The 19,229-nt window shown below is 38.1% G+C and overlaps 1 protein-coding gene across 1 annotated transcript in view; it reads right to left on the bottom strand.

Annotated features, from left to right (window-relative positions):
• The window catches only part of LOC122798635 (zinc transporter ZIP4-like), a 457,341-nt gene that overhangs the window by 38,682 nt on the left and 399,430 nt on the right, over positions 1-19,229 (bottom strand). The window contains exon 9 of the mRNA XM_044067722.1: positions 9,779-9,833. Within this exon, the coding sequence (XP_043923657.1) occupies positions 9,779-9,833 (55 nt within the window). The remainder of the gene's footprint in view (positions 1-9,778; positions 9,834-19,229) is intronic.

The following is a 19,229-nucleotide window of genomic DNA, read 5'->3' as shown; positions in this document are numbered from 1 at the left end:
TACATATCTTTTTAATATGAATGAAAGGCATATCTTAATTTGTGCAATAAAATGCCACAAATTTACAGTAAAATAGTTTTATTTTATATTTTTGTTTAAATCAGTACTACTAAATGTTTTTGAGCTTTTGTTTGCTAACAGCAAAGTTCCCTGTGGAATAAACAGAAGTTTCCATTTCTAAGCAAACTCCACATAATTTCCTTCCAAAGATTCTGTTGTTGATAAGACCTTTACTATAGATACTATTTTTGAAATTTATTGAAACTTTACATTTCCTCAAAATGGACTTTTATGGAACTCCTTATTGTAAAGCAAGTTATAATGTCCAACAAGGCGTGTGCTATTGTCTAAACAATATATGCCCAAGGATGTTTTGAGGCCTGACATTACAGTTGGAAGGACTCTACTCTAGTGGAAGGGGGTTATTTACATAATAATACACATCCTGGTGGGCATTATTGCACTTAGAGACGTTGTTGGCTATCTATTAATTTTTTTTTATTTTTTATTATTTATTTATATTTCTTTACTGGGGCAGTGCACTGATCACAATGGAACAGTGCAATGATCTCAATGGACTATTTGCAGGCACGGCCCGGTTGAAAAGCATCACATGAGAAATTAATAAAATATATTCGCACATATATATATATATATATATATATATATATATATATATATATATATATACACACATATATATGAATCCATAACCACCAAATACACTTTAACAAAAGCTCTTTTATTGAAAATGTGCTTTCGTTAAAGCATGTTACTAAAAAAGAAAAAAAAATACATTAACATTTTAGCAGGGGGGGCTTTGCCCCCCTGCACCCCCCACAGCCCCCCACACCCTCCCTACTTTAATATTCTCCCTCTGAGACCGCACTACAGTGGGGAAAATGGAATTTCCCCTTATCCGCAGCATAGTACGGACTTAGCAACAGGCATACTTATGCGAAAGTGCTTCTTCGGTGAAAATCACTTTCACATAAGTATGCTCGGCCATTTGGGTTTTGGTCGTTTGCTCATTAGAGCAAACGTCCTGACCCATATATATATATATATATATATATATATATATATATATATATATATATATATATGCATGCATACACGCACGCACACACACACACACACACACATATATATATATATATATATATGTATATGTATATATATATATATATATATATATATATATATATATATATATATATATATATATATATATACGGTCCCCCTTTATAATTTCGAAATATTGAAATCTCAAATTTCAGTATCCTGGGATCATAAAGAGCAAATCCGAATATCTCAGATCTGTGCTTATGCATTTATGCTACGTTACGTGAAGTGTTTGGCTAGGATGGTGAGTGAGTGTATGCGAGTGTTTTTGTAAGTTATAAATGTGGGTTAGGGTAGGGAGGTGGAAGTATGAGTGTGAGTGTCGAATGTATTGGTGTTTGTGCATGTGTGATATGTGTGTGTGTGTGTGTGTGTGTGTGTGTGTGTGTGTGTGTGTGTGTGTGTGTGTGTGTGTGTGTGTGTGAGGGACTGTAGAATGTCTGGGTGTGAGTTTTTTTTTTTTTTTTTGTGCAATCTCGGAGTTGGTATATATGAGTGGGGGGAGCGGGGGTGCAAGGAAGCTTGCCCCTCTGCTTACAAGTAGTGTAGGGTTGTATAATTTGTGTGCCGTGGGTAGAATGGTGTGTGTATGTGCTGTGTGGTGTATGGTGTATGCATGTTCATGATTGTGTGTTTCGTGATTTTGGGTTTCGGGATTGTGAGTCATTCACCTTTATAGTTTCAAGATACTGAAGTTCGAGATTTCAGTATTTTGAGATTATAAAGGGGAAACATACACACACACATATATATATATATATATATATATATATATATATATATATATATATATATATATATATACATGCATGCACATACACACACACACACACACACACACACACACACACACATATATATATATATATATATATATATATATATATACATACACACACACACACACACACACACACACACACACACACACACACACACACACACACACACACACACACACCATAAAAGGGGAATTAGTGTACAGCTATGAAAAGATTTCAAGCCTGCACATTTCATGTTTTTCATTGGTTAAATTATCTCTTGAATGATACTTAACTAAAAGTGAAATTCTGGGCCTTTGTCTTTGTCTAAAAATATTACAAGCCTGCATAAACTAAAACACTGCTGGTGATTCCCTGTTGGGTGAGGAAAGTAAACCTACATGTTTTGTCTGTGACTGATAGAGATGTTTCTGTTTTACCTGCTCCATTTTGTTTTCTGTTTTAAGAAATCTGTCTGACCTGGTGTTTTTGCTCTATGTGAGAAACAGACACTTAAAATTATCTAAGCGGCACATTTCAGATTTTTTTCATTGGTTAAATTGTCTCTTAAATAATAGATCAAGAGAGGTAATCATGCCCCTTTATTCATCCCTCATCGGGCCCATCATAGAATACAATGCCCCTTTTGGGATGTACCTTACCCAACACCTGCAGCAATTAGAAAGACCCCAAAAGTATCTCACCAAGAGGATCAAGGGTCTCAAACAGATGCCATATGCTGCTCGGTTAAAAAAACTCCAGCTCTACTCAGTTGCATACCGCCTACTTCGAGGCGATCTATGCCTGACATACAAAGCTATGTCAAATCCAGAATTAATGGACGTGCTCCACCTCAGTAAATCTAAATCCCTTAGAGCCACACGCCGAGGGACTTGAACCTCAGCACAGAAATAAATAGAACTTGCTGGAGGGACAGGTTCATAACCCAGAGGCTCCCTTCACTCTGGAATAGAATTCCAGTTCATGTGAGGCAGAGCACCTCACTGAATCTCTTCAAGAAGACTCTCGATAGGTGGATGGGGGATCGTAGGTTTGTCCCAGGGATTACCCTGTCACTATTAGACAGAGGCACAGTAAACTAAACCTTAAAAAGGGCACAGTATACTCAAATCAAGGGGTGGCGTAAGCCATACAGAATTGGGCTAGGCTTATAATTGCCCAAGGGCAGATAGCCTAGTATGAACCTATGAACCTATGAACCTAAATACTCTTGGCAACATAAAAATACTTGCTTAGTATGCTATGTTTCCCATTTATCAAATAAGCCTTTTTTCTGATTGAAACTTCATATGTTCTCCAGAAAATATTTTGCTTTATTTCTGCTATTGCTTTTGCATTAAATTCTACTTATATCTTTATTCCCAAATTGTATACCTAATACAGAAATTTCATTCATTGTAAAATATATACCCCTGCTCTTTACTATGCCACCTAAACTTTACTTTTATCTTTATTTAAACCAGTCCCTATCATCTCCATACACTCTTTGTGCAAATTATTACTTCTTTTATCAAATTTTGTTTTTTGCAATTATAATGTTATCTGCACATGCTAACATAACTGGAATTCTTAACCATTCAGGTGTCATATACCCTGCCTCTTTCATTTTGTAATTTATTTCACATACTATCACATTCTTAACTAATGCAAAGAGAATGCAACTCATTGGCCAGCCCTGTCTTACATCACTCATCATTTGTACCTCTTGGCTTAACCAGGCAATGACAAGTATTTTTACTTTATTTCTCACTTACATTATTTTCTTTCATTATTACCCATAAGATTTATGTCCAGTTGTGTCAAATGCCTTATTAAGGTCTCCTATCATGTTTTTTGCTTCTTCTTTTCTGTTCATAATATCATCCACAATTTATTTATCATTAATAATTCTTGACAACCCTTCCCTTTATACTGTATATGATATCATCCATAATATTTCTGATTTTAGTTTCAAATCTCTATTGTATTATTTTCATAAAGATCTTACAATCATTATTATTCAATACTATTGGTCACCAGTTTTTTAATTTTCTTCTATCTTCCTTCTTTGACATGAATGTAAATATTCTACTATATAATTCTTTATACATAAAACTTTTATTTAACCATTCATTCAAGATCGTTTTTTTTAAATTAAACTTTATACTTTTCATACTGTATTGCATCTAGCCTTGCAGTCAAATCAATATTTACTTGTCCTAGTCTTTTATCTAGCTCATTTAAAGAAATCTCCTTTTCCAAATCTTTATTCTCTTTTGCCATTAACTTTCCCATGTCTTTTTCACTACTTTCTGTTTTATTTAAACATTTTTGTACATATTATACTATACTATACTATTCATAATCTTTTCCTGAGTTTGTTCTCTTTTTCCTTTTACATTTTTATTTTTCTTGTTACACTACTATCTAACTTTACTAATCTGCTTAAGTAACTTAATGCTACTATTTTTTCCTTGTAAAAATTATTTTTTCTTGGTCAAAGTGCTTTCTGTCATTATGTTCTGAATCTTCCAATGTATTGTTATATGTTCTTTTATATTTTTCTTTCAACAAAAGGATAAATAAGGACTAAATAAAATGTCTATAATAACGTTTACGTTAGGTGTCTGTGGGCAGTGTCACAAAATAATGAATATAACTGTGAGATGCTATTAAAACTATTAAGGCATAGGTGAAGACTGGTTGTGAAGTATAGGATTCTGAAGAAGGGGAATGAGCTGATGATAACAGTGGCATTTATCTTGGAAATGTACAGGAGCAGATCCACTGATTTGATAGGTGAAGTTTTAATTGTGTTTTAAATGAGTTTGCATTCAGAGAACATTTCAGTGGTAATAGGATGTGTTAACATTGTGTTTCCATAGTTTACCTCCACTATTAGAATATAGAGAGTTACCAGCAGTATTACATGATTTGGTTGTAGTGATTGGTGATGGTTCTCTAGCGCATAAATTCTGTTGGGGGAGTAGTGTTGAATTAAGTTATTAAGGGCTGGGCAGTTTTCTGGCTTATAGAGAAGTCCATGTATTGGAGTTATCAGAGAAAGACCTATGTGATATGGTAGTTCTAACCAATTGAATTCTCTAAAGGCTAGACAGTAGTGTGTTCTGTTGTTATAATTTACTGCAGATTTGGCTATTTTATTATAATATTGCTCACATTTGGGCATTTGTTAGACTTGAGGGTAAGTGAAGATTGTGGCAGCATAAAAGAAAGATAGCACTAAGAAAGCAGAGGCTACACATCATCTGTAAGTGAGGTAGGTTTTTACTCTATATAACATACATAGTTTTTGATATGGTTTTTAACCACATGATAGACAATGGTCAAATTTCAACTAATCTATGGTGACACCTAGTAATTTTGTGTGATTTAGTTGCTCTTTAATGGTGTTTTTGGCAGAGACAGTAGTGAATAGGGTGGTTTTGGGTCTATATTATAACATCGATGTCTTACATCTTCGAATGTTATAATATCGAATCCATTAGAGCAAAACATCAGAAAACTGAACGGTCAGAATAGTGAATTTTGTCTCAGGGAAAAAATTTGCTGTTCCGACAAACATACACACAACACAAGCACACCAAAATAAGTAACCCATACACATACACTTCACAAAACCCTACACTAAACCATACATACACCACTAGTTATTCACTTACATTAACCCAACCCTAACCCTAAGGTCCCTAACTATCGCACACTTACCTTACCCACTCCCTAACCCTAAAGTCCCTATCACACACTCACCTTACCCGCTCTCTAACCCTAAGGTTCCTATCGCACACTCACCTTACCCACTCCCTAACCCTAAAGTCCCTATCGCACACTCACCTTACCCACTCCCTAACCCTAAGGTCCCTATCGACACTCACCTTACCTGCTCCCTAACCCTAAAGTCCATATCACACACTCACCTTACCCACTCCCTAACCCTACGGTCCCTATCGCACACTCACCTTCATTCGCACACTTGCCTTAACCCAGTCCGTAAGTCAAGGAAATAGAGAAGCTGCAGAAATGGCCCACAAAAGTATTCTGTGTTCTGCAGCTTCGCTATTTCCAGCTTTCGCTGAATAGGGTTCAATATTATAACATTCAAAGTTGTAAGACTTCGATGTTATAATATAGATCCAGTTTTGGTACAGATGTGTTTTGAGGAGAAGAGAAGTACTTTAGTTTCTTAGGGTTTAAAAGTAGTTATGTTTAAATTGATAAGAATGATTGTTTTTTTGTGTGTGTGTGTCTGTGTGTGTGTGTCTGTGTGTGTGTGTGTGTGTGTGTGTGTGTGTGTGTGTGTGTGTGTGTGTGTGTGTGTGTGTGTGTGTGTGTGTGTGTTTTGTCCTGCAGACTGGAGGGGATACATATGATAGTACCAGAGAGCTTCACTACACAAAATAGCCATCACAGGTAACTTTCAAATAAAAGTCAAAGGGGAATATTCCAGGGTGACTCTTTGTCTCCATTGCTCTTTTTTTATCCTGCCCTTAATGGATTAACCTGTCTACTTAACAGATTAGGTCATGGTTACAATTTGGCTTCCAAAAAACAGTAAAGTGTAAAGATTTCTCATTTTCTTTTTGTGGAAGATTTAAAACTGTATAGCTCATTAGATGAGGAATTGAAAGCGCAACTGCAAGTGGTCAAAATTTTTTCTGATGATATAAGAATGTCATTTAGTCTTGACAAATGTGCAAAAGCAACCATTAAAACATGAAAGCTGCAGCACCAAGAAAAAAATCAGTCTCAGACAGAAATGTGATATAAAGAAACTTGAACTGGAGGGAGTGTATAAATATCTGGGAACTGATGAAGGATCAACAATAAAACATGAACAAATGCAAACAAAACTTAATGAGGAATAATTTGCAAAACTAAAATTAATGCTGAAAACTGACCTGACATCTAGAAACAAAGTCCAAGCCATAAACCCGTTTGCTCTTCCTGTTCTAATTTACAGTTTTGAGGTGATTGACTGCTCCCAGAAGGTACTGGATCAGCTGGGCAGGAAATCAAGAAAAATGCTTCACTCTTATCAAATGATTTATAAAAATCAGCGTATACCAAAATTATATATTCCCCATTCTGAACGAGGTACAAGCCTCCTCAGAACTGATTACAGGTATACATTTGCAGTCGTAGGACTACATAAATATTTGCTGACCTTACAAGATCCAAACATAGCGAAAGTTTTAAAACGTGTGGAGAACAAGTCTAAAATGACTTCCCTGCTTAGTTTAGCAGAAGCATATTGGTGTCAAGTGGAAATGGAATTCAAACCAGAAGCAGACAAAAATCAGGATGTAACTGAATGAGCCGAAAAAAAAAGAAAAAATGTAAAGGAAAGGATCAGCTGAGAAGACAAGAAATGTAGAAAAGGCATAAATATAGTTACCTGGAACAACGTCTTGTTGAGCAGGATCTGACACAGGAATGGTTAAGGAGAGGTAAATTTAAACCAAAAGGCAAATGGTCAGTATTGGCTGCCCAGGATAGTGGACTACATGCACATTGATTTACAAAGTCCATAACACGTGGGAGAGACAGACAAATGCAGGTTTTGTAAAACAGAATTGGAAAGTCACACATCTTGTTGCTGGGTGTGATACAGTAATGGCAAAGGGCCTGTATACTGAAAGGCATATTAATGTGGCAAGACTGTGGAATTGGGGATTATGTAAACATTACAATACTGAAGTAGCTGGGAAGCACTGGAAATATAAGCCACAAAGCATTATGGAGAATAATGAACTTAACATCACATGGGATCACCCATTACCAACAGTTCAAAAAACAGACGCGAGAAAAACAGATATACTGGTACATGAAAAGAAGGCAAAAGTAGCATCGATCATTTAAATTGCTACACCCAGTCATTACAGTGTCTTACATACAAAGAGTCACAAAGAAATTAAACCAAGAGTAACTTTGAAAATGATTAATGTCTTCTGCATGACCCCCTCCCCCAAAGAATTAACATACTAACGGCCGATGTACTCATTAAGTAAAAGGGTCCCAAAAAGCTGTATTGAGAGAAAACATCTTGAGGCAGCTCCGAAAGGTGGGCTCATATATGATATGTCTAGAGGGAGGCATCCTGCCTATTGTTTTAAGACCAGAGTTAATGGCTAGAATTTGCATGTATAAATGTCCTTTATTGCTCTGGTTTCTGACCAGGTGTAAAGAATGTAAATGTAGTTTCTGTTAGCCTGGGAACACCAGAGAAGTGTAAAGAATGATATCATGTGAAGCAGCTCTGTGTTATCAGTTTAAAGAGAGAGAATCAGAGAGCTGAGAGCATTTTGTCTTGAGAACATTCAACTCACCACTCTGCCTGTTCTATATGTAAGTTATTTAGAACTGTGTTTTCTCTTAGAAATAGCTAGGAATTAGGAAGATTAGACTAAGTGTTTTTCTGTGATGTCAGAACTTTTCTTTGGTATTATTTTAAGTATTTCTATGTTATCTCTGAGCTCTTGACTGGCACTGTGTAGTAAGAAGTTTTGTCTTGTGTTTTTATTATTCATTATTAAATAGTTTTAAACCTTTCAACTGTGGCTGTTTTGTGTAGAGATAATTTAAGCTGTAAGAGTGCATTGCATGTATATAGTGAGACTGTACCAAGTCACTCCAAATAAGTCTTGACTGTTAGGTTGCACTTACCATTTGGATAACAATATTGCACAGTAATAACTGGACACCCTTTTAAGGGCCTTTGAGAAGCTGATAGATATTAGCTGTGTGGTGGCAGTCCCTCAGTTCTAGCCTTGTTTTTTTTTATACTATACCAGGAAGAATTTATATCCTTTTGTTCTATTTTCCTGTGTTCTACTGTGTAGTTCTTTCTTTTGGATCCACATCAAGGCTACATGTATTTTTTTTTTGTGAAAGATTTAATAAGGAATATGTTCTACCAGTCCCTACCAGTAGCTCGTTTACATACTTAAGAGGATCAAAGCCAGTAAAGAGCTCCACAGAATCCTATTTGTTTACCTGTTTGGATGTTCTGTACACAAAAAGGTGTTTGTATTATTCTAGCCTGACAGTCTTTTGATTAAGTAACGGTCAGCTGAGCCACTTTTCATGCACTTTAGACACATTTTGCAGTGGCAGTCAAATCTTGTCTTTCACTGAATGTTTTTCTTGCCTGCTCATTTAATGGCCTTAATAAGTCAGATTCTTCTGACACAACCTGACTACTTCAAATCAAGAACTTGACAAGGACTCAGCAGTTATTTTTTCAGCAGACGATACACTGAAAGAATATCATTGGAAACCACTGTCAGAAATCCCTTAACATTGCACTTTTCTCCACTGTTATGTAACCATGGAGTTGGGATATATAAGCTGAGTGCCTGCTCAACCTCTTAGAATAAGAAATCTGGACAGAGCCATAAATAATGAGGGAAAAAAGGTCAAAAAATAAGGACACATTAAATATAGCTCTTACAAATGTAGAAAGTTGACAGAATAACAGCTTTTGCATTAGTATGAATTTTCTGAAGGGTGTGGTCTGAAACTCTGTCTGTCTTTTTTTTTTCTGACTTCAACCCTCAAGATTTGCCAATGATTTGGCAGAAAAACACAATTTTATGAGAAACAGACCAATATATGAGGCAAAAATCTGGACACTCTTTGAAAATCTGTACAGTTGAGAGGTATGACTTGTGGAGTAAGGATTGTTTTGGTATTGGATGAGAGTGGCTTTCTGAGATATATCTTTGTGGTATTGTCCATTGAAAAAAAATATAATTTGCTCTATCACCAAGAATCCAAGTCCATGTTGACTTGTGTCCTTTGTCTCATTGCTCATTACATATTCAACAGCTGTTTTTTTTTTCAAAAGTTTATATCTTCAGGGCAATACATACCTCTGCTTTTGTGTTTTGTATTCTGATTGGCAACCTCAGCATTCTCGATCTGTACCTAGAAGTAAAAAGGAAGAAAGGATAACTATTTAGTGCACAATATTTGAACAGTGGCTTTTAATCCCATGCTTGTATTAAAGTAAAATAATATATTGTTTTATTGTTCTCTGATGCGCTGCAACATAGAAACAAGAGATAGATTTTGATGGCACATAAGTATCTCATTACCTACCTTCGTTGCCCTTGGTCCTCATTATCAAGTTGGTTATTCCCAGTGCCCATATCCTGATAACAACAGCCCTCTGCATATCCTATGCATTTTATGGTTCTTTGCTTTAAACCCTGTATCCTCTTCAAAAATAATATTGAAAATATCCACCACACTTTCTGTGAAAACATATGTCCGAGTATTTCTCATGAGTGGCCCACATTATATTCTCAGACTGTATCCTTTCTAGTCATGTAACTTTTATTTAATAACATATTCACTTGAACTCTGTAGGTTCCTTTGTCACACAACCGATAATTTTAGCCCTGAAATGAATCCACATTAATTGGACAGCATTTGTTTGGAACTGTTCTTACAGGTATTGTCAGTGATGACAGGCATTGCTGTCTTTTTCAGATGGCTCTGGCCATATCTAACCTACCATCACCTCCACGACAGGGACATAGCTGTACAATATCATATGGACATACATCATGCAGGAGATTATATACACCCTGTCCTCATGTGGACTCCATTAAGATGTATGGAATTCAACTCTTTGTGGACACTAAGATAGTTATAGCACTGACAAGCCTTGTTGCAGGGAACTTTCAGTCGCCATCAAGAGACATGGTGGAGGATTCACAGCATCTGCCACATGAATAGTATACCAGTTCCTCGATGACATTCTGCAACATGCAGTTCCCATGTATCAAAGAGGATGAAAAAATACACTATGCAGGTGCTGTGCAATATAAACAATTTATTTAAGGTTTCTACATGCCATTGACTACACCCACATCATCATCATCACCCTCCCCAGTCCACATGGACACCATTATAGTAACTGGAAGGTTTTCCACTCTATCAGCTGCCATAAGTTATACAATGCAGAGAGTATCATTTATAGTGTGTTTATGAAACATTCAGGCAATTGTCATGATACTCGTATGTGGCATGTGTCCATCTTATATTAGGAATTTGTGAAAGATGATTCTCAAGGGAACATTTTATTTTCACTGCCATTTATGCTGTATAGCCATGTCTCATGAAACAGATACATGAACCACTGCACTGTCATAGAAACACAACATCACTGAGCATGTGTTCTGATCACTGAAGGCCTGCTTTTATGACCTAGATTCCTCTGGTGGCATGTAGCTGTATTCTATGGACACCCACAGCATGATATTTGTTGTCTGTGCAATGTATACAACATAATGATATGTAGACAGCTAGAGCATGGATTATCACCACAGAACAAGACAGACTGGAGTCAGCAGTGGAGGAGGTGCTGGGTTAAGAGTCATCAGAAGAAACAGCTGCAGGGAAACTCCATGCAAGGCTGAAGCAGGTGCAATAGGCTGTGACACTGGCAAAGAGGCAACATTTAGGCCACAAATAGAGGACAGAATGGAGGTAATAAAACTGAAACCTGATGCACATATATAACACCCAGACTCTGCAGTGCAGTGCCTTTACTGGCCACAACATGCATTGTACATAATGTATCCATGTAGTACAACAGTGAGGGAAGGGCACAGTTGTCACCATTTGCACAGATGGTGTGGGGTACCATGACAGGGATTGTCAATGTCTACAGAGGTGGAAGGGGGGAGCAGAGTAAGGCATGTGGAAAAGTAACTGTGCTACATGGCTGAGTAACTTGGGCAGCTGAGAATGCTGTGTAGTGAGACATGGTCAGGTGGCCAGATGTACCAGGCACTTGCACAGTAGCTGTACCAGGAGACAGCTGCAGCTGATGGTGGATTGCTGCTCAGGTGTGGATGTCATAGGAGTTGAGGGTCCATAGGTGGGAATGATGAAGACAGTGTATGGCCTCAGCCACAAGGGCCTCCCCTTCACATAATGGCACCACCAATACCACCTGCATGCATGGATGATGTGCAGCTATGTGACCAAGGCTGCCTATCCATGCAATGAGGACCAGCATAAAGGCTATGCCTGCAAATGTGGCCAATCAATCAGCAGCAGACACACTGCCAGTAGTTTGTAGTGAGGACATGGCATTAAGTGACCTCAAGGTACCTGCACTGCGAGGCATATTAACAGTGGAGATGGAAAAGTGCTGGCAAATAATATGGCATCAGTCCTGGTGGGCAGAATTAAGAGCTTCCATTGAGGTATAAGAGCTGCCAAGTGGCTGCCCAGTAACCTCAGCAGGTGAGTGTGCTTATGCTGTATGATCAATCTATAGCTGTATGTGGGCATGGAAGGTCCTTGCCCACATCATCACTCATAACTTACAGTACATTTGTCAACTACTCTATTGCATTTGTGGTATCTGTTTGTAATGGGATCGCTGAACTGCATAACCACTGACTTATGCCCAGTATGACATCTAGTTCTGGAACTGAGTGAAAACTATGGCACCAATGACCACTGCGATGTCACTCCCTATTGCTATCTCACTCTGTGATTGCACCATTGCTTTTGCATGAACTGGTGACATCCATGTACCATGTATCATGCTAACAGGTACATACTCTTCTTCCATACCCAGTGAAGAGGCAGGAATGGGATTCACAGGCAAGACAACTGTGTCAGTGTATATATGTGTTTGGGTACCCTCCACCATAACCATTACTTACAGTGGCCTTGAACTATTGGACTGTGCCATGAGTTAGTCACCATTATTGTTAGAGTCTGATTTATTTATTTATTTATTGACATTTGTTTACTGGGAAAGTCCGCTTGGCCATAAAGAGACCATTTTCAGTGGAGGCCTGGGGAGAAAAGCTCCAGGACAAAAATAACAATTATATACAAGTTTACAACATAATAATACATGTTTACAATGTATAGCAACATAATAAGCAAAGAAAAAACAAGAGTATCCATAGGAACAAACTAACGTGAGCAGAGTCTACCAGAATCAGGTAGTCAAATGCTACAGAAACTGTAGCACTAGCGGTTGATCTGAGAATATTATAGAAATGAGTGCAGAAGGCAAACAAAGTATCAATGGAAGTTTAAGTAGTCAGAGAAGAAATTAAGGTTAGTGAAAGGAGGAAATCACATTCGTACCTTCTCAACCAATAAGAGTGCTGTGAAAATAAATGTAGGCATCTTCTAGTGCAGATATAGAGAAAGAGATAGAATAATTGGAAAGGCTAGATGGAGTAGGTGCAATGCAAGGTAGTTAGAGTAGCCAGATAACATAATAGCAAAGTTGAGCCTGAAAAGTAGAAAAAATCAAGTAATGCCTTCATAGGTAGTAGAAGGTGCATTAGTGCAGTTACATATCCAATTAGAAATGAAATGATTATGAATAGCAGTTTTGAAGTTAGAGAGACGTTGTTTACTGCATATGGGGGATGGGAGGTTATTCCATAATTTGTCAATGATCCAGGAGTATACAGGATTTGCCTATAGGTAGGTTTGGTTTATGAATTTGGAGCAAGTGTTTGTGTTCTGAGCATAATGGCCTAGGAGGGGAGTAGGGGGCAAGTAAGGAGTAAGAGCAGGGCAGTCTAATAGTTTATGGATAAGTTTATGTGAGGTGGTCAGCTGTATGAGTATTAGACAATGAGGGAATTCTAGCCATTGTAGTTTCCTTAAGGCTATGCAATGATGGGAGGAGTGGCTGCTGCCTGTAGCAAATTTTGAAATTTTGCTGTAACAAGACTCCAGTTTTAGTTTCAGGGAAGATTGCAAGTTGATTAGGAATGTGAGGGTTACAACTTGTTTAGTTGGTAAGGAGCAAAACCTATTATGCCTGTAAAGTAGCCCTGTTTTTTGTGTGAGTTTTATTAATATTTGATTGGATGTGCAGGTCACATTTTAGGTTTTCATCTATTATGACTCCTAATAGTTTGGTGTTGGCTACTAATTTGATTTTTTATAGAATTTAGTGAAAATATATTGAAACCTTCTCTGCTGACAGTTTCTTTTGGGATAAATAGCATATGTTTAGTTTTTTTTAGCATTTAGAGAGAGATGCTTTTTGTGGAGCCATGATTCTATAGTAGAGAATGCTGTTTGGGTCATTTGTTGTAGTGTGGCTGAGTTGGGGGCAGAGCAGACTATGGTTGAGTCATCTGCATACTGGACTAGGGAGGTGTGTGGAATAGCTTGGTGGAGATTGTTTATGAATATGTTAAATAAGAGAGGCCATAAGGGTTGGGAGGGTGGCCTAATGGTTAAGGTGTTTGCCTTACAAACACAAGGTACAGGGGTTTGATCTCCACAGGGGATAAATGGGGGCTTTAAAATGGCTCTTGAGAGTTAGTTAGCTAGTAGTCTATCTATGAACTATGAACTATGAAGACTAAGCCTTGTGGAACTCCTGTAGGGTTATGAAAGTAGGGAGAAATAGAGTCTTACCATTTAACTGCATGTTGCCAATCTGAGAGATAACTTTTAAACCAGTTATGAGATTGAGAGGAAAGTCCTACAGAAGTAAGTTGAGACAGGAGAATAGCATGGGAGATGGTACTGAATGCTTTTTATAGGTCCAGAAAGAGAGCTGATACTGTATGGCCTAAGTCATGGGCATTGTTGATTATATCTAAAAAGGAAATAAGGACAATAGATGTATTGTATCCTAAATGAAATCAACGTTGGGTTGGGGAGAGGATGTTTTATTTAGCAGGTAATGAATGAGTGGCTTTTGGACACATTTTTCCAGAATTTTTGAAATAGGAGATAGAATAGCAATGGGTTGAAAGTTTGAGATATTGGAGGATGGGCCACCTTTATGAAGTGAGAGGATTATAGCTTTTTTCCAAAGGTAAGGAACATAGGATTCCTGGATTGGCTAATTGATAAGGATAATAATTGGGTAGGCTACTGAATCTACAACAATCTTAAGGAATTGGGCAGGGATATTGTCAGCAGAATTAGAATGGGGCTTTAGGATTTGAAGGAGATTTTTATGGAGGATGTGGAGATAGGGGAGAGATTGAATTCTAGTTGATGGGGTTCCTTGATACAGTTTTGAGTAGGGATGTTTGGGCTTGAGAGCTTATGTGGGGCTGGGGGAAGGGAGTTGGGTATAGGGATGTGATTAGATGGTAAGGCTGTGGAGAAGGAGGTAGTAAGATTGGAGCATCAATGAAATAGGAGTTGAATTTAGAGGTGATAAGTTCAGGTGGCATGTAGGGTATGAGCAAGGATTAGATCTAGTGTCAGGGTGCAAGGGATTATTGGTAGAAGATCATAATAGTTTAGGATTATTTTTCCTGTTTGTTTGTAGATTCCAGTAGTATTGTTGCTTATCTTTGCAGCTTGGTTTTGAAGCTGTTTATAATGGATAACGTCAGAAGGAATTTTGGATTTGAACCAGTATTTTCAGGATTTATCCCTATTTTTCATGATTTTCTCAGTAGATTTAGATAGCCATGGGGCATAGTTGGATTTAATTCTCTTGGATCTGGTAGGAGCTAAGCTGGCAGGATCTTTAGAAAGGAATTATTGAAGTAAAGGAGGGCATCATCTAGAGGAAGAGTTTTAAGGCAGTTCCAGTTGTAGCTACTTAAAATATTATTGAAGGTATGAGGACAGAATTTAGATAGATCTTGTGTTACCTTGATATTATGCACTTTTGATAAAGATGAGCAGTGTCGAATAGCAAAGGCTGGGAGGTGGTCACTAAGGGATTTTGTCATAGTGCCCCACAAACATCAGGCATGTCCTGCTCCATTATGGCTGATCTCATATGTATTGCACCTGCTAAATTTGGGAGATAAACACCCATGTGTAAAACTGAAAATATGTGTCAATCCCATGTCCCAGTGCTGCAACAGCATTTCAGGAAACAGATTATACACAGAATAAAGACAGACATACATACTTTGTGGTACATGCTTCTGTTCCTGCCTCCCAGATTTGCCTGAGGGAGAGATGTGTCAGTTTTTACTATCAAAAAGCTCACTCCACTGGTGTGCTACCGAACCTAGAGACATGAGAAATAGGAAATACACCCCGGGGATCACTTCTGTGGCTCTGCTCCAATCTTGATGAGTGGATGGGAAATAGGAAATACACTCTGGGGATCACTTCTGTGGCTCTGCTCCACAGAGGCACAGGAAAATAACTTTCTTGGGTGGCATAAGCCAGGGAACCTTGTTGGCTAGGCTTACTTAGGCCCTTGGGCCAATAGCCTAGTACCTACCTATGAACCTATGAACCTATGTGATAGTGTGGCCAGTCCAGCCCCCATGTGTAGGCCTTCACCAAGGATCATTTTCATCTCACTGTCCCCTGAAAGGAACACCAAAAACTCCTCTGTGCAATGGCAGGGGAGCTGGCTATGGACAGGATGGCAGCATTAGCTGGGTCTATATTAGTAGTTTGAACGTACAATAGTCAGAACGCATAATATCGAACTGGGAAGTTCAAAATCTCAAAATAGCAAAGCTGTTGAACACCAAATTTTTTTCAAGGGAAAAAAGTCGGTGGGCTGTTTCCGCGGCTTTGCTATTTCTTCCACTGTGATGCAATCTTGGAGTTAGTATATTTAAGTAGGGAGGGTGTGAGGGGTGTGGGGAGTAAAGCCCCCCACATTAGGAACAGTTTGAAGTCTACGTGTGTTTAATGGATTTGTACCGGAACAGCAATTTTTTTCGATGTGAAATAAATCGCTGATGTGAGTGTTCGAACTTATTGCATTTTGAACTTCTGGGTTCAACATTTCCATAGTCAAACTTATTGCAGTTCGACTATGTGATATACATCCCATAAGCCTGATACTGTCAGTAAGGGGTTTAAAGGGGTCTATATTAAATGCTCAAAGAGGTATTCCATCAAACGCCTCTTCATCAACACGTAATCAGCGACCTCACTAAACCACGAATGTTCAAAACAGCTATTTCTTTCCCTGGGAAAGAAATCGCTTGCACTAAAAACACATACACACAATTTCAAACATAACTAAGTGGGGGCTTTACCACCCCCGCCTAACTAAATATACCAACTATGAGACTGCACTATAGTGGGGTAAAGGACACTGTCACCACTCAGGCCAAGCGATTTTTTTCCCTGGGAAAAAATCGCTGCTTTTGAGCCTTCGTTATTTTCAGATTTTGGTCTATATGTGTCAGCGAAACGGCATTCACTGTAATGCCTTTTCATTGATCAAATATAGACCTGTTTAAAGCACTGTTTTTTAAAATAAATATGAATCCAGTAATCCCTGACATCTTGATCAAAATAAAGGAGATGGAACCAATAAACTTGATGTCTTTGTTAGAGCAGTTTAAACCTGCAGAAACAGATGGTAAGCTTGACCTATTGCTCTAGAGACTCTCCATAGGTTCATAGATTAATATTTGGCAAACTGCCATTCTGAGCCATTTTAAGCCTAGCCAATTACCCTATGTGAGAATCAATCCCTCCACCTTGTGTCTGTAAGGTAAACACCTTAACCATTATACCAGCCTCTCATGATCATCACAGAGATGGAAGTGTACCACAAGATGGCCTATAAACAGCAGGATCAACCTTACCATGGTGGATAATGAAATACAAGAACTTTCCTGCTATGTAATGCAGTTAACATAAGCTAATAGGGAATATAGTGACAAAATAAAGGACTTGGTGACTAAACTGGCTGCAGACCATCTCAATTTTGATGATTTAGAGACTTTCTCGAAATAATGTAATGTTGGAGTACATTAAATCCCGATTTCAACCACAAGGGTATTATGACATCTTAGTGTATCCTTACAAATTAATTGTTTGTACATCAGAGGGACCAAAACACTTTAACAAGTTTGAAGAACTGCAGGCATTCGTCATCCAAACAGTAAGTCAGAAAGGAGATAGTGAGAGAGAGCTTCAAGTGGAAGAATTTTTCTCAGAGTACAAAATGCAATGGGAACTTACCAAAAGTAAAAGTAAGAAGTCATGGTTGAAGAGGCATAGTAGAACTGAAGAAGATGAACAGATGACAAGAAATTGTCAGGACTGAAAAAATATCAGATAAAGATAAGGTGTGGATGTGAGAACTGCACAGATTATAATAGGGAATGCAGGAAGTGTAACCAGAGCAGGATATGCAGTCTGCTATGGGACAGAAAAACAAGTGCCACTTGTGGGACAAGACTCTAAAAGTGAATGCTCCTCAACCCCAACAGTGTGTCAGTAGAAAACTGGGAGACATGTAAAATGTCTGGTAAATTAATTTAGTCTCTCTCAATAACAGGGTGGTAAGCGCAAGATGTTGGGAGTGGCATCAATACCAAGACTAACTGGAAACCAAGGCAGCAAACAGTGGACAAGTCAGTAGCTGAGGAGATTGCTGGGGGGGATTAGAAACCCAGAAGATTTTGTAGACAAATGGATTTTCAGGCTTTTATGTTAAGGAAAGCTTGAGCCAGCAATGGTCAGCATCAAGGCTACTGGCAATGAGGTTGAGGCAAGCAAACGTACATCATTTAATAGTGGAAATTAAAGCCTTGGAAGATCCTAGTCACAGGCAGGCACTAAAAGAAATTCTGGAGATCTTCAGGGACTGTAAACAGAAACCTGACAGAGAAGATGAAGAATTAGCAATGGGAGGGGGCAAGGGTCAGTATGACTTCTTAAGAAATATTGTTTTGTCCAGACTAGACCAAGAATCTGCTAAAGTATTTGGAAGATAACTAGGAAAATCCTGAAGGAAGTCTCAACAGCAGCCCCAAGGAGTAAGTCATACCTCTCAACTGTCCAGATTTCTGCAGAATGTCCAGATTTTTGCCTCATATTTTTGGTCTTCACCTCTTACAATTTCTGTCTTTCTGGCAAACTACAGATGATTGAACTCACAAAATAATGAATACATTTCTGTTTCAGACTTCATATTCTTCAGAAAATGCAAGCTATCACAAAACCTGTTACTCTAACAACTTTATAAGTTTATATGAGCAATATTTAAAATCTGTCCCTATTTTTGTATCTTTGCCCCAATTATTTAAGGCTTTCTCCAGATTTATTGTATTAGGAAGTTGAGAGTTATGGTATAGGTAAGATGCCGGGCCCAGATCATGTCCCAGTAGAAGCATATCTCTCTGCAGGTGGGATTAATACAGTGAGTTCTTCTGTGCCTAGTACATGAAATATTAGAGTTGAAACAGATTCAAAGATCTTGGAAGGAACCAGTGGTGGCCGTCATCCCCAAGGTAGCAAAAGACCTCCCTCTTCCCAGTGCCAATGGGTCAGTCTATATTTCAAATCAAGATTATAATCTGTTCATGAGTATTTTAGCTAAGAGGATGGAGCAAGTCATGCTCCTTGTAATACTAC

Source organism: Protopterus annectens, chromosome 3.part1 (assembly GCF_019279795.1).
Source record: "Protopterus annectens isolate FY-2018-M chromosome 3.part1, PAN1.0, whole genome shotgun sequence".
NCBI classification, from domain to species: Eukaryota; Metazoa; Chordata; order Ceratodontiformes; family Protopteridae; genus Protopterus; species Protopterus annectens.
The sequence above is the reverse complement of the archived record's forward strand: the minus strand, read 5'-3'. Positions and strand labels throughout refer to the sequence as shown.